Genomic DNA, 27,835 nt, shown 5'->3' with positions numbered 1-27,835 from the left:
TGTGGGCTGTAGGGGAACCTTGGCTCCTGTGCCTGGAGCATCTCCTGCACCTCCTTCTCCACTGACCTTGGTATCTGCAGAGTTGTTCACATGTTCCTACTGTGCTCTTCTCTGGCCACAGTTTTCATCTGCATAATAACATTTTCTCCTTCTTAAATATGACAGAGATGTTGCTGTCATTCTCGATTGTCTCAGCATTGGCCAGCAGCAGATCCACCCTGGAGCCACTGGCATTGGCTCTGCCAGACATGGGGGAAGCTTCCAGCACCTTCTCACAGAGGCCACCCCTGCAGCCTCCTTACTACCAAAACCTGGCCACAGAAACCAAATACATCTCCAAATGTCTTTATTTCCTGTACTTGAGGTAGTATCTATCCTTCTAGGCCTATGTTGAAGTCATCAATCATATTTGTCTCTGTGTTATTCATGCCTTACTGTTTCCCCTGGAAAATTTTCCTAGGAAATACTAGAATAGTGTTTATGTCTTTCTCCCAGAACCATCACGTGGATGTGTCTGATGTCCTGTAATCAGTGAATGTCCTTGAGTCCTTGGGCATAGCTGGCTGCCAGGTGTGAGCTTCTAGTCTACGTGAAGCAGAAGTTCTTCAGTTACCAATTTGCATGATTTTACCAATTTCATGCTGTTGTACTTCATTCCATTTCTGTTACTTCAGTTCTTCATGTGATATAGATCTTCTTGTATAACAATAATACTCAGCTGAACTGGCAATTCATGTTTGTCAGCAAAGTTTGTCATAAAGGCTTGCTTTTTGTGCCTAGTTCATTAATGAAAAGGGTGAGTATTCTTCAATCACACTGAATCAAGAATCAAGGTCCTTGAATGCCATTTACACTAGACTACTAATCTTTCGTCTTGCAAATACTTGTGTTTCCTGTAGTGAATTCTTTACTGTTCTTGCTATCCCTCTCTCCTTCATCCAAATCAGTAATTTTCTTTGTGGCACCTTATCAGGTTTTTCTATAATGTAACAGAAAAATTGTTGCACACTAGTTTAGACTGACAGTCCATTTTATCTCTGACATGGTGTTCCCACTCAAAGTTCTGTTCTAAACTGTACCTATGATTGAGGTAAGATGCTTACAGTTACTTCAGTCATTCTTGCACCAGTTACACACAGGAGAAACATTTAACATGTTTTAGTTTTGTTTTGGCAAATACATTAACTTGGAATTATATGTACTGGTGCAAATGTTTTGAAATATTTTTTCTGTTGAAATGGATTATATGTTCTAATTCTTGTGAAGTCTGAGTGTGACATTTTTCCATGTGTTCCCCTTTTACAATACTGTCTTTGTTGTTGCATTCAGCAATATCATTCTTTATTAAAATTTGGAATGGCACGGCTTATTTGGTTTGGGGATCATGCTGTTAAAAATATTACATAGCCACATCTAAAGAACAGTAACCACTGAACTAAGAGTCATTTTGGACCATATGACAGATCTTACACCCTTCAGCTTCATATATTTGGAGTCATACAGAGAACAGGACTAGACTGCCATGATAGTGCGGTGAATTCACTGCCAAGTTCCAGTTCAGAAAAAAAGAAACTATTTTAATAACAAAAGATTTTCTTCCATAAACTGTTCGTAGGAAGAATGATAAAATATAATGCAGACAAATTGGGTGTTACAATTGATGAATATATTACCGTTTTAATGGATCATAGTTGAATGCTTCTTCATGGCTACAACAGTAAAAAAGAAAGCCTGAGAACTTCAAAATCAACTTATTGGCTTATGGGTTTGAATTTCTTCAGCATGAACCTGTTGGCAGAGTAGCATTCCAGGTGTTAATTGGTGCTTTAACACACTTGAAGTGGTTATTTAGTTGTGTCATTCTACACTGTTATATCAGACAGGTTTTGGAAAAATTCAGCTGTTGCTCACTTTAAATAGTGTGCCTTAGCAGGGCTGCCAGCTTCCTCTTTAATGGGAATCCAGAAATGTTTCTGTTGTTGTTGTGAGTTGTTTTGGTTTTAGTGAAAGATTTTCTCCTAGGAAGGTCATAACTATGTCTTTTCAGGGTGTGGCATTTGTTAGAAGCACTAAAACACTAGTCTGCTTACAGGTTTTTAAGCTGTTAAACTACATAGCTGTATTTGAGTGCCAGGTGAGTTTTGGAATGAAATGTTTTCAAACTGTTTTCTTTCTCCAAAAGAGCAACATAGACTATTAGAGAACTAGTTGTCTTAGCATGTTTTGCTCAGAAACCTACAAGAGGCAAAGGATGGATCAAAATGCCTGAAATCTCTTCTGATAGCTTCGTCAGAAAAGCTCTGTGGAATTTTACTGTGGTGACTGGAAAAACTGCCTCAACCCATCCACATCACAGCTTTATGGGCAGTAGAATAGGATGTGTGTCTACACTGCGGTCCACACAGTTCTGGGACATGCTGCTGTAAATCTCTAGCTTTTTGTTGGAGGCTTAATCTCACCTGCCCTGCAGTGAAGTGTTGCCATTGGTGCAGCAATGCCCAGCAGTGCTTGTGTGCCCAAGCCTTGCAACCTGCAATGGGGATTTCCTGCCTAAGGGGGAACTTGGCACTGACTGTAGCAGCAGCAGCAGAAAGTCCAAGTGATGGTGTTGTATCTGCATAGGAGTATTTCTTTGCATGTTTGAGGTATTCTTTTAAATGCTGATAGTCATTCTCAAATTGGAGTGCTTTTAAAATGGGAAGTTAGAGCAGCATTTGTTCTCTGTTTCATTTTATTATATGGTTTCATATATGTTTTTATACATATTTACATTTTAATTTTTATATGTATGAAAAGAGAAATATTAATGGAAGGAAGACTCAGTGCAAAATACTGGTCCTAAGTGGAGAGTATTGTTTTGTGAATAAGCTTAAACAGCATTTTTGGAACTACCTTAGATTGCCTCACTGAACAAAAATCAACATGAAATTGAACTGAGTTATGTAGAAATGTTCTATTCCCCCCCCCCCTTTTTTTTATTTTTTTGGTGACGTATTCTGTGACACAGTGGCAAATCTGTGTTCCTGTGCCAGAGTGCTTTCTGACCTTACTGAACTGGAGACTGAGATCCCCAATTTTCTGAAAGTTTAAAACATTTCTGCTCTTGCAATGTACGAGTGTGAATCTGTGTTCGTTCCTGAAACTTGCATGGCATGGACAAGAGGGACAGAAAGTATTTTTAAATATACTTTAAACGGGTTGTTATGGGTTGTGGTTTTTTGATGTAGTACTGTAAATCTTTTGTTGCATTGCTACATACTAGCTGTTGACAGTTTTCACTTTCTACATGTTTTATTGGGGATTGGAAGTTCATTGCCATTGAAACACAGAATAAAGCAGTAATACTTACGGACTTAAGTTGCTGGCCTGATGTTTTATAGCCAGAAGGATATTCCTTATCAGCTGTCAGAATTGGTCCTGTTTCCTGTGGATAGGGAGCACTAAAGAGTGAATATTTTGCTGTCACATACCTATTACCTCTGCCTGTCCAGGAAGGCCACTTGAAGTTACGAGGTGCCTACAAATCCGTGGTTTCACGTCCATCCCACTGTAACCTGGCAGTAATCCTGGCAAAGGCTGGGGCTGCCGTGGAGTTCAGGGAGCACAGCCCGTGGCTGGAGCTTGTCCCTGCTCCCCCTGACACGGAGGCGCTTTGTCGCTGTGCTGGGGAGAAGTCAGAGACGTGTGAAAAGTAGGGCAGGGGTCGGGGCGGCTGCCGTGCCCCATCCAAATTGGAAGTGACGGACACCTCCCGGTTCAGCCGCTAATTTGCCTCCATGTTAAATGCCTCCGAAGACTAATTAAAATGAAAAGTTCTTGGGTCTCGCCGACAGACAGATTGAGTTATTGATGCTGGAAGCGGCCACCAACAGTAATTGCAGCCCGGCCCCGAGCGAACGCCAGTTTGGGCATTCGTGAGCAGCGCCAGGCTGACAGGGGTCAGGGGGTCAGCCCCACCGAAACAAGAGGCCGAGCCAAGGCAAAATCAGCCCTCTGTTCATCCCTGTGCAGCATCGCTGATGGCGCCATGAACTGTTGAGGTGTTTGAGCTGCTCCAAACTCCTTTGAGGCCCAATTACACTTCCCTTGTGAATCACCACTGAAAAGTTCTTTAAGCAGAATGTAACCACAGCTTTTGCAGTGTGAAAAAGTAACTTCTTACTCAGTTTGGCTGTCTTAGCTCTGTGTTCATCCACTGTATATAAAAGAGTTATATTTTAGTTGTGGAGTAAATGACATGTGCCTATAGTAGCGTAATTTTTCAGGAGGGATTAATTTGCACACAACTTGGGAATCCAGAAGGATGTCACAATTTTAGATTTGAGTTACTGTTGTCTTTTTGTTGTTGTTAAATATGTAGTACTATTTTATGAGACAGAAGTAACATGGTAAGTATATTAGGTAACTAAACTAACTGTTAATACAAATTTAGTTTTCATACAGTAGAGATGCTGGTTTGGGTTTTTTTTGCAATAAAGTTTCTCTACAAGCATTTTTCAACTGGTGGCCTGACAGTGTTGGTTTTTACCCTTGCAGTGTTGTGGACAGTCACCACTGAGTTTCATTTCTAAGAAAAATAATGATAATTCGTTTTCATTTTCATTTCTGTAAAGAAAATAGTTTTCAAACAGATTTGATCTGTGTTAGTCTGTTGAATACTATGTGTAATAGCTGTATGCAAGTCTAAAGTTATACAACTATGACTACCGAGTTGACATGTCTAATATTATTTGTAGAAATGTAAAAAACATCCTGGTGGATTGTTACCAAAAGTGTATATTTCAAAAGAATGCTGCTATTCAGTTAAGATAGTAAACATGGCTAATGTTTTCTTAATGAATCTTAATAAGCATGTGCCTTTTTTCTTTTTTTTCAACCACATGATTATAATCAGTGTGATGAAAAATCTTGAGTGTTTTTTCTTTCTTATGAACTACAAGATGTTTCTTAACACTTTGTTTTATTGTATTGTTTCAGGAAACAAAGGTGGAAAAGTTACAAAAGCATCTTTGCAGTCAAGCACCAGTTCTTAGGCTTCACCGAACAGACTGAGCTTAACATTGTCAAGCAGAAGGGGCAGTCGCCTTGCACAGGAAGGATTAAAAGTGAACAATGACTCGATTGAGAGTTCCTGAGCAATTGCTTGGAGCCTACCTGCTTATCATTCTCCATGTTCAAGGTAAATATGTACTAGTTGAAATAAGTTTGTGTTTTCCAGTGGTTGAAGTGGGATTTTTTTAATTTGTAGTTTCTTTTGCCATATGGACACTTCCCTAAAACGAAGGACATTCTAGTGGGCATGTATTATAGGGTAGATTAGATCTATTTCAGCAAATGCTTAAATACAGACAATACCAAAAATGCATAGTACACCGTGAAGCAAGTTATATGACCAGCAGAATTGAAGGTTTGACTTCTGAATTTCAATTCTCTCTATGTGTGCGTACTTGAAACCTTTAAACGTGACCCACTGTAGAGATTGCAGTGTGTGGTTCCATCTGATGCTGCCAGCAGGCACAAGATAGTGTGGCATAACTAATCTAAATCAGGTTGTTGTGCCTACTTGGTGGGCCAAGGTGAGGCTATGGAGTGTTTGCAAATAGTCTGCTTTTTAGTTAGTGAAGATGCTCATTTGTATGTCTGTTGTCTTTCCAACCACCAGTCATCAACAACTTTGAAAATTCAGTTATTAGAACTTTAAATCCCGTGTCAAATTGGCTTGAATTAAAAAAAAAAAAGTATATGGAACAGACCAGTGTTACTGTCTTGTGCTCTATTAGGAATTGAAGCTTAAGTATAAAGGTTATAACTAGTTCATGAGAAACTCCATTTTATGATTATTTCCTTACTCCTTATGAGCAGCTGTACCTGGCAGATCTGATACTGTAATTGCTTGTAGTTTAGAGAAGTGGCATAATGGTATTTGAGCTGTGGTGGTACTGCATTCCTGTGGCTGGCACTTGAGCAGTGGTGCTCTGCCTGTCCACTCACCCCTCATCAATCTCTGTGTAAAATACTTGTTCTCCCAGCGATGCACCAATCATGGCACACAGAGCTTTCCATATGTTTTCGGGGAAATAGAGAAGACTACTTTGGCACTGCCATTTCAATACTTGAATAGAAAGGTTTCATGTTGTCTTTCCATACTTAGAGCAATTGCTGCTTAGTGCTTGATTTTATTTTGTGATACTATGTGTGCTATTTACTTTCAAGAATAACAATTCAATGAACCCATTAAAATGGGGAGAGGAGGACACCTGGTAAGTACCCAAATGACAGTTTTTCTGTTCTCTTTCTGGGGTGTATCTGCAATTTTAGATTAAAGGATGTAGCAGAGCTGTCTCTTTCAAGACTCTGCTTGATCCATAGCTTGACAACTGTTTTGAAGAGCAGACTTGCATCCAATATGTAATGGACCTGACCCTTCCAAGCCACTTGATCCCACCTCTTCCCATGTACTCGTATTTAAATGAATAGCATCTCAAAGCAGGTATCTTTAAGCTCTTTTCAAGTACTACCACACATACATTCACAGCCAAGCTTTTATGGAATAGATGTCCTCTCTGGATCTGTGCAGAATTGCACTTTAACTTAAAGTATTTGAAAATGCCATTCTTCCTTCTAAGTTTCCTGTGAGGTTTAGTGCACGAGGCAGCCACAAGCACACTGAGGGCTCTGTATAGTTGAGTACAGCCTATGGAATTGTAAACACTTTTCTTCCAAAACTGTCAGGTGTTTCTGTGTAATTGCCAAGTTACTTGAGCATTTTCATCTCCTTAACCCAGAGGGGCTCAGAATTTGTCCCCAAACTTCTAGACATTTGCTTTAAGCTCTGATGTTTGGCTTGATTCAGTCTGTGTGTGTACATGCACACGTGTATTCCAGGAGTGGGGAAAAGCATGGGCCTTAGTGTGATACTTTGCCATTGCAGCCAAGATTCCAAGGTTGAAAGCAACAATACAAACGTAAATCCAGGCTTCTTCCATCGTTGTCATGTTAGTTAAGTTGGAAGAGGAAAGTGTTTAAGACCTGTCACTCCTCCCGGTGTGGGTATAAAGTTTTTAATTTTCAAGAAATGGCTGTTGGGCAGAACTAACCTGGGTTTGGGCATGTTCAAGTTTGTAGTACAGATTTACAAATATTTGCAGATAGCTCTAAGGTGCTTAGAGTGGTAATGGGCTCAATCTAAAATAAAGGAAATTTTGATGAGAAATTAGGAAAAAAATTTTCACTGTGGTTGTGTTTAAGTATTAGAACAGGCTTCATGGAGAGGTTTTGCAATATCCATCCTTAGAGATAGTCAGAACTTCACTGGAATGACTGAACAACATGGTCTGGCATAGAAGTTGGTCCTGCTTTGACTAGGTGGTGGTACCAGCTGAGTTGTAGAAGTCTCTTCTACTCTGAAGCCTCTCAGACAGTGTTTTGCAGTGGAGCTTGTTCTACTTGTATTCAAGCAGCTTCTTCCCTTGTTCCCTTGAGGAGGCTGGGAGTGATACACTTTGTTCTTTTTGCTGAAGTCAATATTTAGCATTTTACTCATAGGCAATAGCAACTGAAAGATTATTTTTTCCTCTTTAAATACAAATAGAAATAATAATACAAATATACAGGCCTTCTAGTGACTTAAATTTAAATTGCATTAACTCCTTCCATGACCACGTTGATTAATAATGGTTCAATAAATAACTTCTAGTAAGTGTTATAGCTAAATTAAGCTTCAAGGCTGAAGAGGTTTTTTTCAACTTCTAAAGAAGGAATTGTCTTATCTTAGAAATATGCCTGACTTTGAAATCAATACTGAAGGAGTCCTGAAAGCTCTGGAAGAGTTGAGCTTACTGAAATGTTGTTGGTTCTTTGCAAATTGCCTAAAGGCTTTTCTTCGAACATAAAATATGTTTGTTTTCCAGGGATGGTGATTAAAAACCAGTGAACTCTCTCTGCTTGTCCCTAGATTCACAGAGGAAAGAATTAAGTTGATAAGTCATCAAGTATTTTAAATTTTTATAGGAAAGAGACAATCTAAAGTGAAAAGTCTATTAAAAAGTGAAAAAAATAGTTTCAACGAGGAAAGTGTATGCAGGATGTTACAAAAATGCATCATCAAGTAACCAGCAGAGGTGAAGAAGATTGATTATGAACTTGGAAGAGATTTTGTGTGATTTACAGGAAGAGGAAGGGAAAGCAAAGAAAGCAAAAACACCCAGTGTGTGTTTGGCATGCAGCTTAATGCTTTGCTCCCTTGCTTTTTTTGGAGGCTTCTTCAGAATGGTGGGAATTTGAGGGCTTATCAAGACCTGAGAGAACAATAATAGCAAGTTTGTCTGTAAACCTGCATGTATTTATACATACCAGATTCCTCAGCAAGTAACTTGAAAAAGCAAGTGGCTGCATGTGTTGATTAATGTGAAAATATTCTTAAAATAACAGCAGAAAACAGAGGCAATTCCATGACATTATTGGTGAACAGCTGCAATTTCTCAGGTCAGTACTATGGAGCAGGGGGACCCAATGATTACCCTTTGTGTTTTATCTTTATGGCTTGTGGGACTTCACTTATGTTTAGAAATGGTCAAAAATAGGCCTGGTTTGCAGATGGTTGAATTTAGTAGCAACGTTTTCAATTACAACTTTGTATTTCCTTTCTTGCTGTGAATGGCCTTTGCAGTATCTTTAAATCTGTGACTTGCTCTACATCTTCATCCACCTCCTTTTTCTGACCTAAGGCAAGAGGTTACAGTGTCAGTTGCAGCTGAGCACTGCAGGCAGCAGGCTTGTCTTCCCCATAGTGCAGGGGTTTGTTGAGAACCAGTTTTACTTCTGAGTAAAGTCCTTTCTTGGTTGTTACAGTACATTGATGAGCATATCTGATCAATACATGTAAGAGTAGTAAAGTGTTTAATGTAAACTCAAACATGTTCTCGGAAATTTTGTACTTTGTTGCTGGCAGTTGACTTTATGTGTAGGTCATCACATCTTCTTCAGCGACACCACAGAAGACCCATGTTTTAATCCTTATAAATTTGTTGACTAAAAATGCATTAATAGCATTCAATATGTAGAAAGATTTATTAAAAGTTAAATTTAAAAATAATTAGTGTTGCTATTAAATATTAAAATGGATTTAAAGTTGCCACTGTTCATTAGAGGACTGAAATAAAAAAATCTGTTGAAGTTTGATTTCACTGCTCTAATATCTTCTATTCAAATATTTGGTTTAGATAAGGATATTACATTTTAAAACCTTTATGCACTTTCTCAATTTCAGGTGAAATAGTTACTGAATTTAAATATAAACTAATCTGAAATAAAAGATTCTTCCAAAATCTGTAGAAGGAGCTTAAAGTTGTCAGTAGGTGATTCATCACTTGAAGGCAGTACAGTTCTGTTTACTGGCGATTTCCGCAATTAATGGCTGCGTCTGCCTTTAAAACATGGGCAGCAAATGTGTTCTCCAACATTTGTCTCATTAAGTTTCTTCTAAGGGATTATTAAAAGTTGATCTATTTCTTTATTAAAATTTCATGTTTAGTTTTAAGGAACTTTATTCTTTACAAGTCCATCTAATTTAGATTAGAACGTAAAAAGCACAACATTTTTGTGTCTCTGGCTTTTATATTGAATGCGTAAGAGCAGAGTAGTCTTCAGAAATTCCTTTTTTGGGGAAGGGAAGTGGGAGCCAAGGCTGGAGATGGCTGGTTGGGAAGGTAAGGCAGGGGCTGCCTGTCTGTGTTGAGCACTGATGTAGCTCCTGGGAGAGCTGGAGGGAAGGAGAGAGGTTTTAAACAAGTAGTCTGGGAATGTGCTGTGATTTTTAGGAACCAGTTCTGCTAGAGGAGCTACCTCTAACACACCCGTCTTTGGAGATCAGTGCCTTGATATATAAAAAAAAAAGTACTATAGGGAGAATTATGGTTAAAATGCTAGACACAAAGCTCATAGAAGCATTTAAGATACTTTTTTGCACTCATACAGTTCTTCTGATTTTTTTCAAAAATATTTTATCTTCCAAGAGCAAGTGCTAGTTCTGTCCTCAGTCTGTACCAGTTGTATCGAGGTTTAATTTACATACCAGAACATATGAAATCATTATGGAAGGTTGTGATGGACAGAAAGGAGAATATGGAGTGGATAATTTTGCAGTATCTGCATCCTAAAGCAAGAAAAAGTAATTTAAAACTACAACATATTAGTGTCAGGGTATGTCTTTTTTCATAAGGGAGGTGTATCTGACATAAAGGGCGTTGGTGCAACTTTCATCTTTGAGAAGAGCCCGGTGTGGGTGAGCCCTGAGCTGGCCCCAGCCAGCAGTGATGGCACCAGCAGGAAGGCAGGTGAAGGTGGCCTTCTGATAGGAATGCTTCTTAATTAGATAATTAATTTATTGGAGTTTACAAGCGTAGATCAGAATAGCTACAAAGAAATGCCGCTAGCACTGTAGTTCTGCTAGGATAAATCCCTCCTAAGGATAATGTACTCTGGAACAGAAATATTTGTGTGGGCAACATCTATATTAAGAATTCAGAAAGATCTCAAACAACTTGCAACTGCCACATTGCAACTGGATTTGTGGAGGAAGAGGGAATGAAGTTAACTAACAAATTGTAGGCATACTTTGGCTTTTGTATTTGTCGTCTTTCACTTACTTTTTCCTTAGATAAATCAAAATTTTCATTGTGACTAAATTATTTTTGAGAAGTATTGAGGTACCTCAATATTTTGCTAAAAACTTAATTTGTAAAAGCTTCTGTTGGTGCTAAGTGGTGATGTCTTTCTTTGCACAGGAGCCTAGCACAGACACTTGCTGTAAACTGCATTGCTGTGGTGGTAGTTTGTTCACAACCCTTCTTGCTGTATTTGACTCATACCCTGAGGCCTCAGAGCCAACAGTACTGTTAGGTGAGGACAGAAAGAGATTTTCTGTTGGTAAAACTGTGGATGGTAAAGCTGGAGGAGATGGGTAAAGATGTCCTCATCTAATACAGTGATCACAAAGCATATTCCAAATGAGGCAGATAATGTTCCAAAATTTTTTTTCTGGATCTTCTTCATGAAGAAGAAAATAGGTGGATGTTTTCTTCTGAATGCCTGCATTTGCCAAAGCACTTTAATAATTATATGAACAAGAACAAATGATGCTTAACTCTCCTACTCTTGAGAAGCTGAGGGCTGCTTGAAACATAATGTAGCCTTGTTTCTATTCTGTGAAAGCTCGTTTGTAAGGATGTTCATGTCATTTACCAAAATTTAATTTGCCAACCAGATTTACTTTAGCTGTGTTTTGAAGTACTAATGCATACAGAGATCAAAAAAACCCAAGAGATTTTGGAGTTATTACTGCTCTTCTGTGAGACTGTGAATCCATAAAAAATTACTTCAGTTCAGTAAATTAGAAAATTGCATATTAAGTATGTTCAGTCATGCATAAAATTATTCTTGTTGTGGTTATCAAGCAGTCAGCATTTTGGTTTTCTAAACACATGAATGAAAGGGGCTTTCTTCAGAAAATTCTAACCAGTTACATCACTACTTTTCTGCCCCACCTTAGAAAGGGAAAATATCTTTCTGATTATACTTATTAGGGTTGGAAAATCTACTGTTAAGGTAAAAATATTTGAACTGGGTATTTCTAGAATAAAAGGATTAACTCAAATTTTTTTCTGTAGTCTTGTGAGAGGAAGTTGTTATGTCTTGTATAGTTCAATTATTTATTAATATAATTATTCTGTTGTCATGTTTTGCCTGTGAAGCTCTTGAACAGTTACCAGAGAGATGCAATTTTTTTTTTTTTATTGTCCAGGTCAAAATCTAGACATGCTTCATGGCACAGGAATGAAGACAAATTCTGATCCAAAGAAACAAGGAAATGGAGTAACACTCGCTCCAGAGGACACTTTACCTTTTCTAAAGTGCTACTGCTCGGGACATTGTCCAGATGATGCTATTAATAACACATGCATGTAAGTATTGCACTGAGGCTAGAAGGGCTCTTTGAAGAGGCTCATTTTGGCTTTTGAGAGAACAGAGTTCCCTGTGCAGTGCTGAGGAGGTTCTGTCGGGTGATTTGGCCATAGCTGGTTAGACACTCACTGGTTCTGTGAAGAGCCAAGTGCTAAACCCGTCCTCATTTCTATGTAAACAATACGGTTTTCATCATAACTTAGAACCATTTGCAACCCCTTTACCTCCAAAAACTACTTTCAAAGACTGAGATTTTAAGTAACCTGTAGAATTTCATATTTGAGTATTAAGTGACCCAAATCCAAGTCTTCTGATACAACCACCTGTTTGGTTATTTCTTCACCTAGTAATCAAAAAGGTGATGTTACCAACATAGCCACACACTGAGAATTCTTGTTTAGTATTCATTAGTTACAGACTAGGAAGGAAGGCAGGGGGAAAAAAGAGAAGTCTGTGAACATGTATGGACAGGAGGGGATTTTTATCTTTGGTAGATGTAAGAATCCTAACAGAGTCGTGTTCTGATTTTGTGCTTTCTTAAGGTGTTTTTTCATGTCATAAAATGTCCTTGGTTTTCCTTTTCATTTGTAGTTCATGTTTGAGGGCCTTTTGTTTTCTGCCATAAGAATTAATATACATAGTAGAAAACATACCACTTTCTATGGTAATTTGAGTCTTCACATTTAACACATAGTGTTCAGTCTCTCTGAAGCTGTCACTTGGTATATAAGGCAGTTTTTATGGAACACAAGGAGACAGAATAAACACTGCTGTCTTTTTAAACGTAAGCACAGGTAGTGTCTTACAAACACAGTTTTGCACTGAGAAAATGTTCCAGGGTTTTGTCTTTCTAGTCCTGTGATATTTTTATTGGCTTTTATTGCCCCCTAGTGTGTGCAGTCAGTATAGGCCTTGCTAATTTTTTGTCTGAGCTAGTGACTACATAGGCCATTATTCTGATGATAAAGCTGTTAATTAATAACACTTATGCAGTGTCCATGTGCAGGGTATTTCATGGCATTTTGCTTCCCGAATTTGCATTTCTTTATATTCATTTAAATAGATTTGGGTAAGCAAAATTATTCTTAGATTTGTTTCCATTAGTATCTGTGCTGAGAAAATGAATCAGTTTTGATTTTCTTAATAAAATCTTAGTTTTACAGGTGTTGAAATCAAAGGCCTACCATTACAATTTGATTTGGCATTCCTTACAAATATTGTTGACATTTTCATGTAGTATAGGAATCAAAGCAATTTTATAAACAGATAGTGAGGAATTTGGAGGCCCCTTTAAAAAAATGTAATCAATTTTAGAAAGTGGGTTTGGAGGTTTGTTTGTTTTGCCCTAAAGGCTGAATATTTGAGAGAGTTTATGTGGGAAAAGGCTATGTGAGCTTCAGACCTTGAAACACTCTATCACTTCTGTTTGAGAGTTTATTGTTGCAATTTCATGAACAGACACGAGTGATTTTTATTTTTTTTCACCTATAAAACTGTATCAGTAAACTTTTTTTAGTTAGATGTCTGCTTTTCCATCCCCTTGGTTGTTTCTAAACAGCTGGGAGTCTGTGGTTGGGTATGAGCAGTCTTGAAGTGGAGTGAGGAAGTAGAAGACAGAATATTTGTGAGAAAGCATCCTTCTGTGTTCTGTTTGAGAATCCTGTGTGGGTCTTTTGTTCTCAAACTGGATGGTAGCCACTGTGTTAAAGAATTTTTCTAGATGTTTTCATTCTAGTGTTCTTAATGGCTTCATGGTCAACAAATGCTGCATATTAAACAGCAAACATGCAGGTAAAGCACAAGTGATATATTTATTTCAGAACTAATGGGCACTGCTTTGCTATCGTTGAGGAAGATGAACATGGAGAACCCACACTTGCTTCTGGCTGCATGAAGTATGAAGGTTCAGACTTCCAGTGCAAGGTAAAAAAGGGAGTTGCCATTAGAACTTAAGATCTCTGTGGAGATCATGTAGGGAAGCTGCATGAGTAATTTAAGCTAATGTGGGTTACCACTGCAACTGTAGAAGTTTACATGTTGCCATTTGCAGCTGAGAAGGATGAGACCCAGCAGTCATGAGTGAGTAGTGGCAAAAGAACACTTGATGGTGTTTGAGCAAAGATGGGAATAGAATCTTAGCTTGTTGGAGTTCTCTGCAAGAGAAACTCATTGTAAGATAATAAAAGTATTTTTATAAATACATCAACAATAAAAATAGGGCCTAGGAAAATCTCCATCCTTTATCAAATGCAGAGGGGAACATTGTAACCAAGGATGAGGAAGAGGCTGAGGTACTTAATGCTTTTTTTCCTTCAGTTGTCAACAGTATCTTCAGGGCAACCAGCCCCCTGAGCCGGTAGCCAGGGCTGTGGAGCAGAAGAGAGCCCCTGCAATCCAGAAGGATTGAGATGGGGCCAGGTGGGATTCACCTGAGGATACTAATGGAGCTGGCAGCAGAGCTCACTGAGCCACTCCCCCTGCCCACCTCAATGCTATCACCGTTTCAAGTACTCACTGTTAAATTCCCAGCACCTGAGTTTCTATGTACCACAGCTGTCACTGGCACTGCTTTTTAGCAGCACTGTTGGCTTCAGTCATTGCTGTGAGTGCTTAGGGTTAGTGCAAATCAGACCTGAAGTGTCATGATGACCTCTTGAAACTGTTCTTGTTTTTTTATATTAATACCTTACTTTTGATTTAATTTTCATGCCCCTGCATTTTTAAATGGTGTTCTGAATATGTTTTTAAAGGAAACAGTGCTGGTATGATGAGTACAAGAGAAAAGTTTCTAAAGTGGTTGAGGTTTATTTGTATTTAGAGCAGTATTTATTTAACATATTGTTAATGGGACTTGAGTAAGCTTAAAAAATTTACAACAACTTAAGTTGAAACCATTTCTTTTTGTTCACCAAGTAGAAAGAGTTCCGTGAAATATAAAAAAATGTAACATTGAATGTGTGCCACTCAGAGATTACCTGAAGCCTGTCTGCCACTGCAAAGTGTTCCTCATGCATGCAGTGGTGTGGTTGAAGTGTTTGTAAATAAAATAGCTTCAACTCTTGTCTGTGCTATGTTGCAGCTGTAGCATCACCTGTCCCTGTTTTAGCTTCAGAATCTGAATGTTTATTCAATTCTCCATCCGCAGGACTCGCCCAAAGCACAGTCGCGTCGGACGATCGAGTGCTGTCGTACTGATTTCTGCAATCAGGATTTACAGCCAACGCTACCACCTCTTGATAGTACAGGTAAACAACTCCTGTATGTTCACACTGCTGCTCATGTATGGTATCCATGCAGTTTCTATTCTTCTTGATCAACAGCTAAAGATAAGGAGAAAATGTAATTACAGTATTGCACAGTTCTGCTTTTTTCTGAACTAAGTAGTTTTTATATCAAGTTCTGTACTACATTTTATCCTCTATTGTCAGTTTGCCTTTTCTGCCCCTTTCAAGTTAATCTTTTCCTTCATCAGTCATTCATGGTATTTGTATTCTCTTCCTCAGTGTACTCATATTTTGATCTGTTTTTATTTTGTTTCCACAGTCTGTTCTTTTTTTAAAATGCTCTTCTTAATCTCTGCGGTGCTTTTGTCATTATGAATATATCATAAAAAAGTGTTCTGGCATTATTAAGTGCTCTCTACTGTAAATTCATTCTCTTCTTTCTGTTATTCCTGGTGAAAATAGTTTGTTTTCATGTGCTTACTTATTCATTGCTTGGCAAGCTGCTTTAGTTTAGCTATTGCTTTATACCTTCTCAGAATCTTACTGCTGGAAATCCTTCATTTGTATTTCTAAGAACAAACTAACAAGAGTCAACCAAAACCAGTAACTCAAAATCTCAAGTTAAATCCTTTTTTTTCCTTTCTGTTGTCATCCAAATGAAATTCTCTGCTTTTCTGTTATGAATACTTACTTCAATACACAGTATATGAAAATGTACCCATGTAAACTGTTTACAGTATATGTTTAATTTATAGACTTTGTAAACTTTCCCTTTCTTTTTTCTTTCTCTCTTTTTTATCAATAGATGGACTTTTCGATGGCAGCATTCGTTGGATGGCAGTGCTGATTTCTATGGCAGTCTGCATAATTGTCATGGTCATTTTATTGAGTTGCTTTTGTTACAAGTAAGAAAAGCACCTTCTTTTTTGGCAGTGTTTTTAATTTTGCAAATCCAGTGTTAACAGAACAGTTATTTTGTGAAAGTAATCAGTTTCTCATGGAATCACTTTCTCATGTGTGGGTTGGAAGCCATTGTAATTTAATTTCACATTTCTGTGTGTGGCAGTTTGGATTGCTGGGTAAAGCAAAATGTTTACAGCAGAGAATTTAAGTGAATTTGATCCTTTTTTCTGGCTCCAATGTATTTAGAGTATTCTAAGCTACACATAACTTCAGCCACTTTTGACAGTTAAATTCCACCTACTTTGGAGATTTTCCTTTTTCTGCTGTTTCAAAACAAAATAGTTGACCAGCTGAGCTATGGCAATTCATTCAGGTGGTTCTGTCAGCTCCTGCCCTGTGCTGGAGGTGCTCATTGTTCCAGCAGTTTCAGAGAAAGGGTTCATGTGTCAGCCTCATCTGCTGTGATTCAAGATCCAGCCTGTTTAAACCAGAATCAAGGGATGTTATGCTGGGAACACTGGCTGTGAGCTGAGTATTCCAGTGCTGGTTTTCCACCTGACTCATAGTCAAGTGATGTACCTGTACATGCATTGCAACAACTTCTTAATGTGAAAAAGCTATTTAAGTTACATTTTAGGGGGAAAAAACATACAGCAAAATCTAATCATCACTTTTCTCTTGTAAGAAACCTCTGCATTTGAGTAGCTCCTTCCCCAGATCAATTTGTTCCATATTTTGAAGAGTGTAACTCCTGTTACTTTTGCAGGCATTACTGTAAGTCGATGGCAAAAAGGCACTGCTATAATCGTGATCTGGAACAAGATGAGGCATTTATTCCAGCTGGGGAGTCATTAAAAGACCTTATTGACCAGTCACAGAGTTCTGGGAGTGGATCAGGACTACCATTGCTGGTAAATCATAAACTAAGATTTTTCTTCACTGAATTTGTCTCCATTACATACAGAGTTTGGTTTGTACCTAATGCCTAGAACAAAGCAGTTTATCCATACAGAATGTTAGTGGTTTATATGCAATTATTATCAAAGATGAAGTACAAACTGAACATGTTTAAAGCCCATCTTCCCATAGTTAACTAAAATGAAGTGCAGAATTAGATAATAGGTTGTGAAATCTGTTGGCATCAGCAAAATTTAAAGGAAACTTGAGGCCTACAGACATTAAGATAAAAATACAAGGAATGGCTAATGCAAGTATCAAATTGAGGAAACTCAAAGATTTTATTTTATTAGTGTCCACTGACCAATAAAATAGATTTGTTTTTTATTGGCTGATAGAAGTCTTCAAAGAGATCTTATAGGAGCCTTTCAGTACCTAAAGAGACCTACAAGAAACCCCAAGAGGAACATTTTACAAGGGCATGTTGTGATAGGACAAGGGGAAATGGCTTTAAACTAAAAAAGGGTAGTTTAGATTGGCTATTAGGAAGAAGTTCGTTCTCTATGAGTGTGGTGAGGCACTGGAACAGATTGCTCAGAGAAGTTGTGATGCCCCATCCCTTTAAGTGTTCAAGGACAGGTTGGATGGGGTTTTGAGCAACCTGGTCTAGTGAAAGGTGTCCCTGCCCATGGCAGGAGGCTGGAACAAAGTGATCTTTAATATCCCTTCCAACCCAAATAATTTGTGATAGTTGTTCATAATTTTTGATTCACTCTCCTATATAATACCCACATAAAAACCAGCCAATGAAACTAAATAAATAAAATAGAAGGAAACAGAATACAAGAGAACATACAAAAAGTCAATTCAAAGTCGAGCTGATTTAAATCTTGCAGGGTTTGTTATACAATTCTACTTTGGAGGCAGCAATAATGAGGACAAAATCAGAATAGTGGAAAATTGCATAGAACAAATTTTGTAATAGTATCAAAATTCAAAGCAATCCAAGCTATAAAATTGGCTTGGTCAGGTACTTTGTGTTCACTGCTGGGTTTCTCTCCTCCACCTTATACCCTCTTCTTTCTTCTGTCATTTTTTTAATCTCCATTAGGTTCAGCGCACTATTGCCAAACAAATTCAGATGGTGAGGCAGGTTGGAAAAGGGCGGTATGGTGAAGTGTGGATGGGCAAATGGAGGGGTGAAAAAGTGGCAGTCAAAGTGTTTTTCACCACAGAAGAAGCCAGTTGGTTCCGAGAAACAGAGATTTACCAAACTGTTTTAATGCGTCACGAAAACATCCTTGGTAAGGAAGTATCATTGTTTGGCTACTGGAGGGCTTGGGTGAGGGAGGGAGGAGGAGGAGCTCGTAGTGGGTTGCTTGAGGGGTCTGTGGCAGCTTCTGGAGAATAACCAGTTGGGTATTCCTCAAGGTGTGCTAATAAAAAGGTACGAAAAGAGCAGATTCTTGCTGCTCTTGTTTGGAAACATGTATATCTGCTGCATAGAAAGTTTATGTACAAATAAATAGTAATTTTGTTTACATATTTCATAGGTTTCATAGCTGCAGATATTAAAGGCACTGGCTCGTGGACACAGCTCTACTTGATTACAGATTATCATGAAAATGGATCATTGTATGATTTCCTGAAATGCACAACGCTGGACAACAGGGCTCTCCTCAAACTGGCCTATTCTGCTGCCTGTGGGCTGTGCCATCTGCACACAGAAATTTATGGGACACAAGGCAAGCCTGCCATTGCACACAGGGACCTGAAGAGCAAAAACATCTTGATAAAGAAAAATGGAACCTGCTGCATTGCAGACTTGGGTCTTGCAGTCAAGTTTAACAGGTAAATGGACAAATCCTCTGTAATGGGAAAAATTTTGTGCCACTTGTTTAGTTAATGCACCAGATACCCAGTTTGAAATGAAGAGGAAATTATTTGTTTGCATGCTTTAATTTTATTTTCTGTTTTGACAGTGAAGTGTTGTTTCTTGAATCCTGGTAGACACCATGATGAAAATAGATTGTTAAGAGAACATTGAAAATACTCTTCTTATGGAAAATGAAAGTTTTGTAGAGAGAAGGAAGAGGAGATCATTTAATTTGTTATTCAAAACTGTCCTTTTATATTAATCTAATATAATAATATAGTATAATATTATAATATTATATAATATTATTATTATAATATTATTATAGTATAATAATATAGTAATATAGTGTAAAGGGAGTTGAAATTTAATTCAAGAAGTGATATTATAATAGTATTTTTAAGTATTTCAAATTTTAAGTTTTATGAAGCCAGAGAATTGTCTTTTATTCCAACAGAGCCTGAAAGAAGGCATAACCCTTTGCAAATAATTTTCTGAGCTGTTACCAAATAATGTATCTTTATAGCGGCTTTTAATGATTTTTTTCTATATGTTTTCAATGTCTTACAAAAGAAACAGTAAACTGTCAACTACCATAGTCGCTATGATTTTTGTAGATAACCTTTTCCAGGGAAGTACAATGTCTTGTAAGTATAGTATTGAGAAAGAAAGAAAGAATTTAATTTGTAAATGGGAGCTTAGCAGAGTGATGATTACATTATACAGGATTTCATACCTTGTCTTGTAATAATCCACAATTCACTAACTTCCTAATGTTTCCATACAGTGACACAAATGAAGTTGATGTTCCCTTGAATACAAGAGTGGGAACAAAACGTTACATGGCTCCAGAAGTCCTAGATGAAAGCCTGAATAAAAACCATTTCCAGCCGTACATCATGGCTGACATCTACAGTTTTGGGCTGATCATTTGGGAAATGGCTCGGCGCTGTGTCACAGGAGGTAAACTTTGAAATATTCTGCATAAAATCTTGCCTCACCTTCACAATGCTTCAACAGGAAATAATATCACAGGCTTGTTATATCATGAGGCTTGTGTTCTTTAAACGCAGTAGTAACGGTCTGTCCAGAGAACGGCTTGCAAGTCACTGAACTAACCCTTTTTGGTTGTTAGTGTTAAACATCTTAGTAGGTTTTTTCCTTGCTGAAAAAGCAGAGCGTCTGATTTGGGAGAAATGTTGGGATGCAGATGTATTTCACCCCTGTGCTGTTAGTAAAACTTCTAAAATGTAATTGATAATACAGAATTATTTCTTGCATTTTGGTGTCATTCAGTTTTCTCCTTACGTGTACTTTTGTGACTCATTCTGGCTTTTGTTTTCACTCTTATTTTGTATCCTTAGACATCTTAACCTGTATTCTTCTTCCAACTTACACTTTCTCTGTGCTTCTTTGTAGTGTGCAGGGCATTAGAAGCCAAATGCTATACTGGGTATCAAAATTGAAGGCACTGCAAGGAATTATTGCATCTGTTAAAGTTAATAAACATAATATTGGAGCTTTTATGGTCAATGTCTGATTGTTGTGAAAATTTCAGATTTTTATCCCAGTAAAACAAAACAGTGTGGTGGGTTTGACTTGGCATAAAGCTGAGTTAATTTTTGCTCCAGGCTGAGGATACTTGAGAGTAGGTTTATTATAGATTTATTTTAATGGTTTTGGATCTTTCACCATTATCTGCAGGTATTGTTGAAGAGTATCAGTTGCCATATTACGACATGGTGCCAAACGATCCCTCCTACGAGGACATGAGAGAAGTGGTGTGTGTGAAGCGCCTGCGCCCGGTCGTGTCCAACAGATGGAACAGCGATGAAGTGAGTGCTGAAAGGGAAAGCCACTGCAGTTTGTTCATTAATGTGCAGGGGTATTTTATTTTAATAAATAGCATTGTAAAATAAGGGCTGCACTCAAACATTCTGATATTTTGAAAACCTCAGAGCACCAACAGGAGAAAGACATGCTTGAAATTAATTCAAAATATGGTATTTTTTATGTATCTTTTCAGTGATCTGAGGGGAAGGTACCCTTAAGCAGCATCCAAGTGTAGAAATACTGCTCTGCTTGAGATCTCTTCTTTTAGATAGTGGAATGTATTCAGAGTTTTGATTGGAACTAAAACTTAAATGAATTTATTATTCTCCATGTATATAGCATATTGGTTTGTGGCATAAGGCATTCCATGGAATATGAAGCGATTCCTTTGGGGATATCCCGTTTTTCTTTTTTTTTATTTCTTTTTCTTTTTTTTTTTTGTCTTCCTTTTATACTGTTATGTTCTAGGGCATCACATAACATACACATAACTATTTCATGTAGCAAGTTCAATATGCAATGGCAAAGTCCTTGATTTCTTAGTGTTCTTTTTTTTTTTTGACTGCTGAAAGAACTGTTGTCACATGTTCATTTTCAGTGAAAAAATTCTCTACAGTTTTCCTAACATAAAAGTGGAGATTTTTCTGTTCATTGCTGTCATTTTTGTACCGCTGTTTTTGAGTTGTAATGAGAAGTTATGGTAATGCATTTTTGGGAAATTAGATCAACAATTCAGTTAGTTCCAGCTGCTGTAATACTGGGCTGCGAGGGGAGGGAAAAGAAGGATTGGGATGTGGATCTTGGGTTTGGGTTTTTTTAAGTAGATCTGTCTATAATAGTTTTCTACCAACATTTTTGCAGAACATGTGGCAGTTGTGCGTTTGAACTTAAGAGTTCTATAATTTGGGTTTGATAGTGAACCAAAATTGTGTACCTCAGATCAAGCAGTTGTTACAATACAGTTCTTTTGGTTTTCTTTTTACAGTGTTTAAGAGCAATACTGAAGCTGATGTCTGAATGCTGGGCTCATAATCCTGCCTCAAGGCTCACTGCCTTGAGGATCAAGAAGACACTTGCCAAGATGGTGGAATCACAAGATGTAAAGATTTGACATAGGAAATTGGCTTTGGAGAGCAAAGCTGGACTCCGAGATCTTCTCACTCCAACGTGGGGGAGGAAGATAGAAATAGGAAAGAGGAAATAACTGAGATTCAGTGTATTTTCTCAGCACACTTCTACAGGCTGCTAATCAAATCTTTCAGTACTTCATGGACTGGGATGCTGAGAGCCTCTATACACTACATGCTACGTACATGGACAGCCTTGATAAAATACACGGTTTGGTTTGGTTTGAGCTGCATTGGGACTTCAGTCATACTTAGTGAGTCTCCAGTAAAACTCTGGGTACTGAATTGAATGTTCAGATTACAGTGCTTTCTGTGAAAGCCTAACAAGCTATATGGATTCAACAGAGATGGAGAATATAAGCTTTTTTTTTTGCCTTCTACCTGATAAACCCTAGTCAGTCCATACCAAGTTTTTGTGAAACAGCCTGTAGGTTCTGAATCTGTTTGTGATACTACTCAGTTTAACAGTTCCTTATGCCTTCATGTGTGTGCCAGGATTATTTTGCTGTCATTTGGAATATATAAGAAACCATTTAAAAATGAACAAAGTTCTGTGATCAGGGCTCCATGCATTTTGTGGCTCTACAATCAGAGATTTGCTACAGAATCTTTGCCATTGAGTTATCCTCTGAAATCTCAGTTTTATTTCTGTTTTTGTTTTGGAGAAACAAAAGGAGAACTGCAAAAATGTGAACCATCAATCAATTAAGGAATGCCTACCTAAGTCTGTAAAGAGCTTGAAACAATCTCTCTTGAGGAGGAGGCTGCCTTGGTCATCTCACTTTTAGTCTAGTGAGCTCCTTAATTGGATGACTATGAAATTTGGCATTTTTTTCAAAATGCCACATGCAACCAGCATTTTTGCCGTAGCAGAAAAACCACTGATGGTGTCTTTTGCTTTTCTGCTCTGTTGGGACTCACTGACAGGTGTCTGCCATACTCTGAACTCCTCCATAAAGGGGGGGATTTGTCAGCTGGACAAGCATGCTTTTTCATTGACAAAACAAGGCAGGAGATAAGTTTTGAAAGGCTTGTGAACAAGTTTTGCAGACGCAAAAGAGGAAAGGCAGGAAGCACTGGGTGCTCATAAAGTTAGAGAATACAGTAAAGATCAAGACCAGGAGAACTGAATATGTGAACGGTTGAAGATCCACAACGTGCAGAAGTTTGAGCTGGGTTGCCCTGAGGTAAACGCAGAGGAGGCCACATCTATGGGCCACTTAGTGAACAGTTACAAAACTCAAGATTTGAGACAAGTTAAATCAGTGGGTGTTTTAAGTTCTGGTTAAGCGCGTTTGGGAGGAATGGCATTGAAATTAATTCATGAAGATACAGTAAGTGTAATTTGGTCATCTTGTGCCAACTCTCTGGCCTGCACAGGAAGCTACTGTAGTTTCTTGCTTTTCATCACTGACTCACACAAGTTGCTAAAAAGCCAGAACCCTCCATGAGGTCACTGTAAGGCAGAATTACTGATTTGTAACTCTTTTGGCACTTCTACTTTGAAGTTAGAAAGTAATACCATAACTCATGCTGAAGCTTGAATCATCTGAAGAATGAACACACAGTATTGGAACCATTGAATCTATTTGATAATTTAAGTGCCTAGAACTTTGTACTGTAAGTCTTGTTCTTGACGACTTTAAAAAGGGAAGTTATGCAGCGTGTTTTGTGCTTTAGTAAGAAAAGAAAAGCCAACAAACACCTAGTCCTAGGTACATGTGTACAATTAGATACATGCACACACACACCATAGTTGAGATTTAACGGACAAAGAATAATACTGAAATTGATGAAAAAATGTTAAAACTTGAGATTGATTTATGCCAGATTATTTTTTTTTAAATATGTACATGGAGATTGTTTTGTTATGTTTAAATTTCCCTTGAAAATACAACTTCTAGAAAACAATGTAACGCAGAACTGATGTGATTTGTGAACAATTGCAACCTTCTAACTTGTTACTTTTTTGTTTTAATTCTGTAGTTCCCATAATGTAAATGGTCAGGCAAAAGATTGCAGTATTTTTATTTTCTATTGTGATGTACAGACTTTATTTAACAGTTCTACGTATTTTATAGAAAACTAGCTATTTCGAGGGACTTTTTTTTTAAATAAAGTCATTACTTTTGTTTAGTAATGCCTTTAAGTATTAGTATGTATTCTGGCTGAGAAGTTCATAAGTGTGTCAACTACGGTTTTAACTTATTTGAAAACAGCAAGAGATACATGATAATGTGCCACAATCCTCATGATAAAGGGCTTTTATAAAAAAAAAAGGTTCTCCGTCCACTGCCAAGAAATACAGGATGATTTTGAAATTGTGAATCATGTCTTCACGCGTAATTTTTGCACAGATAGTTAAAAAAAGTTTGGTATAAGCCAAAAAAAGTAAGGGATAAGCTTTTTTTTCCTTCTCTAGGATTTTTATCACTGAGGAGGAAAAAATGTTTCTGTAGGTACCCTGCTAGCTTAAACTTTCAAAGTATGGAGGTCTGTTTAATTTAACCCATTCCTACTTAAAATATTTTGTTACTTCTTCTAGGAGTTGCCACATCATTATTAGCTGTAAACTTATTTTGTGAATATTTTTCTTAATTTTTCCCAAGTCTTCAGGAAACCCCTGCTAGAAGTATGAATTTCAACAATTTGTGATTTTTTTCTTCTTTTCTTTTCCGTTGTTTAGGCATTTGCAAGGCTGATTATCTTTGATTAGACATCTTAGGACCTAAATTGATTTACACACTGATTTCCAGTGAGCCAACTGCTTGCAAAGATGATTTTTGAGAGAAAAAAAATCTTTTTGCCTTAAACACAATTTCTCAGCACTTCAGTTACTAGGTTCATACTCGAATGTATCGTGCATATGTAGTTTTTATGGTCCTGAACAGGAGCTTCCTTGATTCCCTGACACCCAACAAACTGTTATCACTAAAGTATGTGGTTGCATAAAGCACTGGAAACATATCTATGTTTGTGCAAAGTCAGTCACTGATTGCAGCCTGAGTGTGTCCATACTGATATTTTAAAAATCATTGGGGAAAAAAATATGCTCAAAGCTTGCTCAACAATTTTTACACAATTAAGCACATTTAGTGCAGACTCTGAAGGTAAATTGTTGCTTTATGCAGTGCTGTAAAGTTAGAAGCCTTTAAGGTCAGGGAGGATAACAGGATTCTTCTGTTGCGCTGTGATTAATCTTACTTTGTTGGTCAGAATTTTAAGCATTTGTCATCCTGAAGAATGTCATCCAAAATTGGCTGTGTTTTCTTTCTTTTTTTAATGCAAAAATTAAGTGTGTGGAAAATACTTGAGGACTATCAAGACTGTGCCTTGGAAGTTCTTAAACACTCGTAATGGAGGGATTTTGTGTGTCTGTTTAACCCGCTCCATGTAATTTGAGTTAGATGGAAAAGGTTTTGAATCACTCATATAATTCCTACTGTTACAGTAACTGAAAGGAAACGTTTTATGTTCCTAGTTGACTTGTAAATGAACACAAGAAACATGAAATTCCTACAGAAAAATGTAGCCTTACATTTTCAGTTTATTCTGAGTTTTACTTAATGTAATTTTTCCTCAAGAATCGTAGTTTTCCGAATATCCATCACCTTTCCCTAATTATTTTCTTAATTGGTCTTCTGTGAGGTCTTGAATAAACTGTAAAATCAATATTTTACATTACCATAGTAGTCTACAATCAAATTTTAGATCTTGATCTAAGTGACCACTTGAATGTGTTTATAATACAAATCATTTGGATACATTTAATCTACTCTGCCTTCACAGACTGGATATTAATGGTCTAAAAATTGAAAAGCAGAGCTCTAAAGTTAAAAAACACCTTTTGCTATTGCAGATATTTTTAAAGGGAACTCACATGCACATCTTCTGTGAATTACTGGAATGATTCAGCCCTTCCTCCTTCTGACAGTGCCTCTGAGTCAAAAGCCTTTATCCTGTGCCCACAGTTTTTATCCCAAGAAGGGGTGATGTCTGAGAATAGCTGGCAGTGCTGCACGATATGGTGCTTTATGGACCTGTGGTGCATTAGCCTTGGTTGTACAGCAGAAGTGGGGTGCACAGAACTTCTGATTTTTTGACAAATGTAATGTCATTGTTGCTTTGTAATATTTTACCATTGAATGCAATCATAGAAGTCCACATCATGTAGTGACATTTGTGCTCTGACATGACATGCCCAAAATGAAATGTACTATATTGTATACAGAAGAATAAATAACATTGTAGTTAACCTAGAGAAGATGTAAATAAAATATAAAAGAAGAGTGGAACGAGACAAATGGTCACACTCTTGTGTGTTATATGCCAGAAGTGTAGAATACTATAAAAATGTAACACACTAATGTATTTTGTACAGCATCTGCTTTAGAAGGTGCCTTATTGAGTTTACTATGAATTGCTTGTTCTGTACACAGATTATGTCCAATGTATCATTTTTAAGTAAATAACCTTATTTTAGTACACATTAGTAATGTGTTTTGTTACTATAAGATTTTGCCTTAAAATGTAATGACTTTGAAATCATAATATTGTAACTAAATAATTCCCTACTTTTTAACACCTCGTTTATGGTTGGTTTTTTTCACCCCACAGTCTTTGTATAAGATGCAAATGATCACTTTTATTGGTCCATGGTGTTCAGAATTATTTGCTGCTTTCTAAGTTCAGGCTGGTTATTCCTTGCACTAAATTTGGGCACAACACTAAACCCAGTGTTTCCTTCTCCTGGTTTTTATCCCTGTTCTACAGAAAAGCCAGAAGCAAGTCAAGATTAAATGGTACTTTTATTTGAACATATATGCAAGTTCACTACGTGTTGGTTTTATCCGTATAAATTTGCCTCAAGCTCATCAAGTAAAAAGAGAAAAAATAAAGGGGTGGGGGATTTTTTAATTGCTTTTGTTGCCTCTGCATACAACATTCTTTTTTGTGTAGTAATATCCAAATTAAGAGATTTGAGTTTAATGGTCATTGCAGAATTATTCAGGTGCCTCTTTATAGCCTGTTAAATTTACTCTGGTTTTTATGACTCAGCAAATGAAGACCAGTCAAGGGAATGTCTCATCTGTGAGTACACAATTATATAAAGTCATGGAATTTGTTTTCTCATTATGGAAATGTATCATCTTCTACTATCTGTAGAGTTCACTTTTAGTTTGAGAAGGAAGAATTAAGATCAATTTCTGTTCTCTTTTTGCCTTTAATCAGCAATAATCTTAGATTTAAATGTATTTTTTTACAGTAGCTATGAAGTTTTTATATCTGAACATCATATAAACTGGTATCAATATATTATAAAGATAATTATAAACCTTTATTTGTTCCCCCTGTACAATCCAGTGTTAAATTCTTGCAATAGAGTTCTGGAAAGCACAGTGGAAGACTAGCCTATATAGTTTCAAACCTTTTTTTCCTCTAATGCATAATACCAGGAAATGAGACTGCACGAAGATTTGGTCTTCTTACAATTAGTATCTTGGCAAAGTAAATTTTTTCCTATAGTTGTGGCAATTACGTAGCTTGTGGAATGTCTTCACTGATTACACTGATCGTGGTTGGATTTAAAACTGGGATTTTATATTCATGATACAAGAGGACATAATGAAAACACTGGGGAATAACTGCACCTGTTTTGTTTTATAGAGCAGTTTTTCCTTCCTGGTGTTGTTTCGTGAAACGACCACAGGGTGGTGCTGTATCCTAAAGACAGGAGGAGCCTTTGGAAAAAATTGAAGCGTTCTGATAAGTAGAAATAAGTTCTATTGCCTGCTAATAATAAATACCAAAGTTTATCCTTTATGTGTAGGTATGTTTGACCTCTCTATAAAAGTATGTTACTGATGAGCTTTCATCGGTATATAAGAACTGAAACAGCTCTATCCAGTGTCGTGTCTAAACACCCCCATGGATGTTTTGTGTGCAAGCCAAAAGCAGAGTAGCAGAGTGAATTGAATCACACAGGCTATAAAATAAATTGCAGAAGTATCACT

General features: G+C 37.3%; 1 protein-coding gene across 1 annotated transcript in view; it reads left to right on the top strand.

Moving 5' to 3' along the window:
- BMPR1A (bone morphogenetic protein receptor type 1A) overlaps positions 1–26,306 on the top strand; it is a 72,326-nt gene extending 46,020 nt beyond the window's left edge. The window contains exons 3-13 of the mRNA XM_071564208.1: positions 4,978–5,179; positions 11,801–11,960; positions 13,782–13,884; positions 15,107–15,206; positions 15,991–16,090; positions 16,855–16,999; positions 18,097–18,289; positions 18,539–18,836; positions 19,649–19,824; positions 20,566–20,696; positions 21,680–26,306. Of these exons, the coding sequence (XP_071420309.1) occupies positions 5,113–5,179; positions 11,801–11,960; positions 13,782–13,884; positions 15,107–15,206; positions 15,991–16,090; positions 16,855–16,999; positions 18,097–18,289; positions 18,539–18,836; positions 19,649–19,824; positions 20,566–20,696; positions 21,680–21,805 (1,599 nt within the window). The 5' untranslated portion in view covers positions 4,978–5,112 and the 3' untranslated portion in view covers positions 21,806–26,306. The remainder of the gene's footprint in view (positions 1–4,977; positions 5,180–11,800; positions 11,961–13,781; positions 13,885–15,106; positions 15,207–15,990; positions 16,091–16,854; positions 17,000–18,096; positions 18,290–18,538; positions 18,837–19,648; positions 19,825–20,565; positions 20,697–21,679) is intronic.
- Positions 26,307–27,835: the final 1,529 nt, after the last annotated feature.

Source organism: Pithys albifrons, chromosome 9 (genome assembly GCF_047495875.1).
Source record: "Pithys albifrons albifrons isolate INPA30051 chromosome 9, PitAlb_v1, whole genome shotgun sequence".
NCBI classification, from domain to species: Eukaryota; Metazoa; Chordata; class Aves; order Passeriformes; family Thamnophilidae; genus Pithys; species Pithys albifrons.
This window is presented reverse-complemented; position numbering and strand designations above follow the sequence as displayed.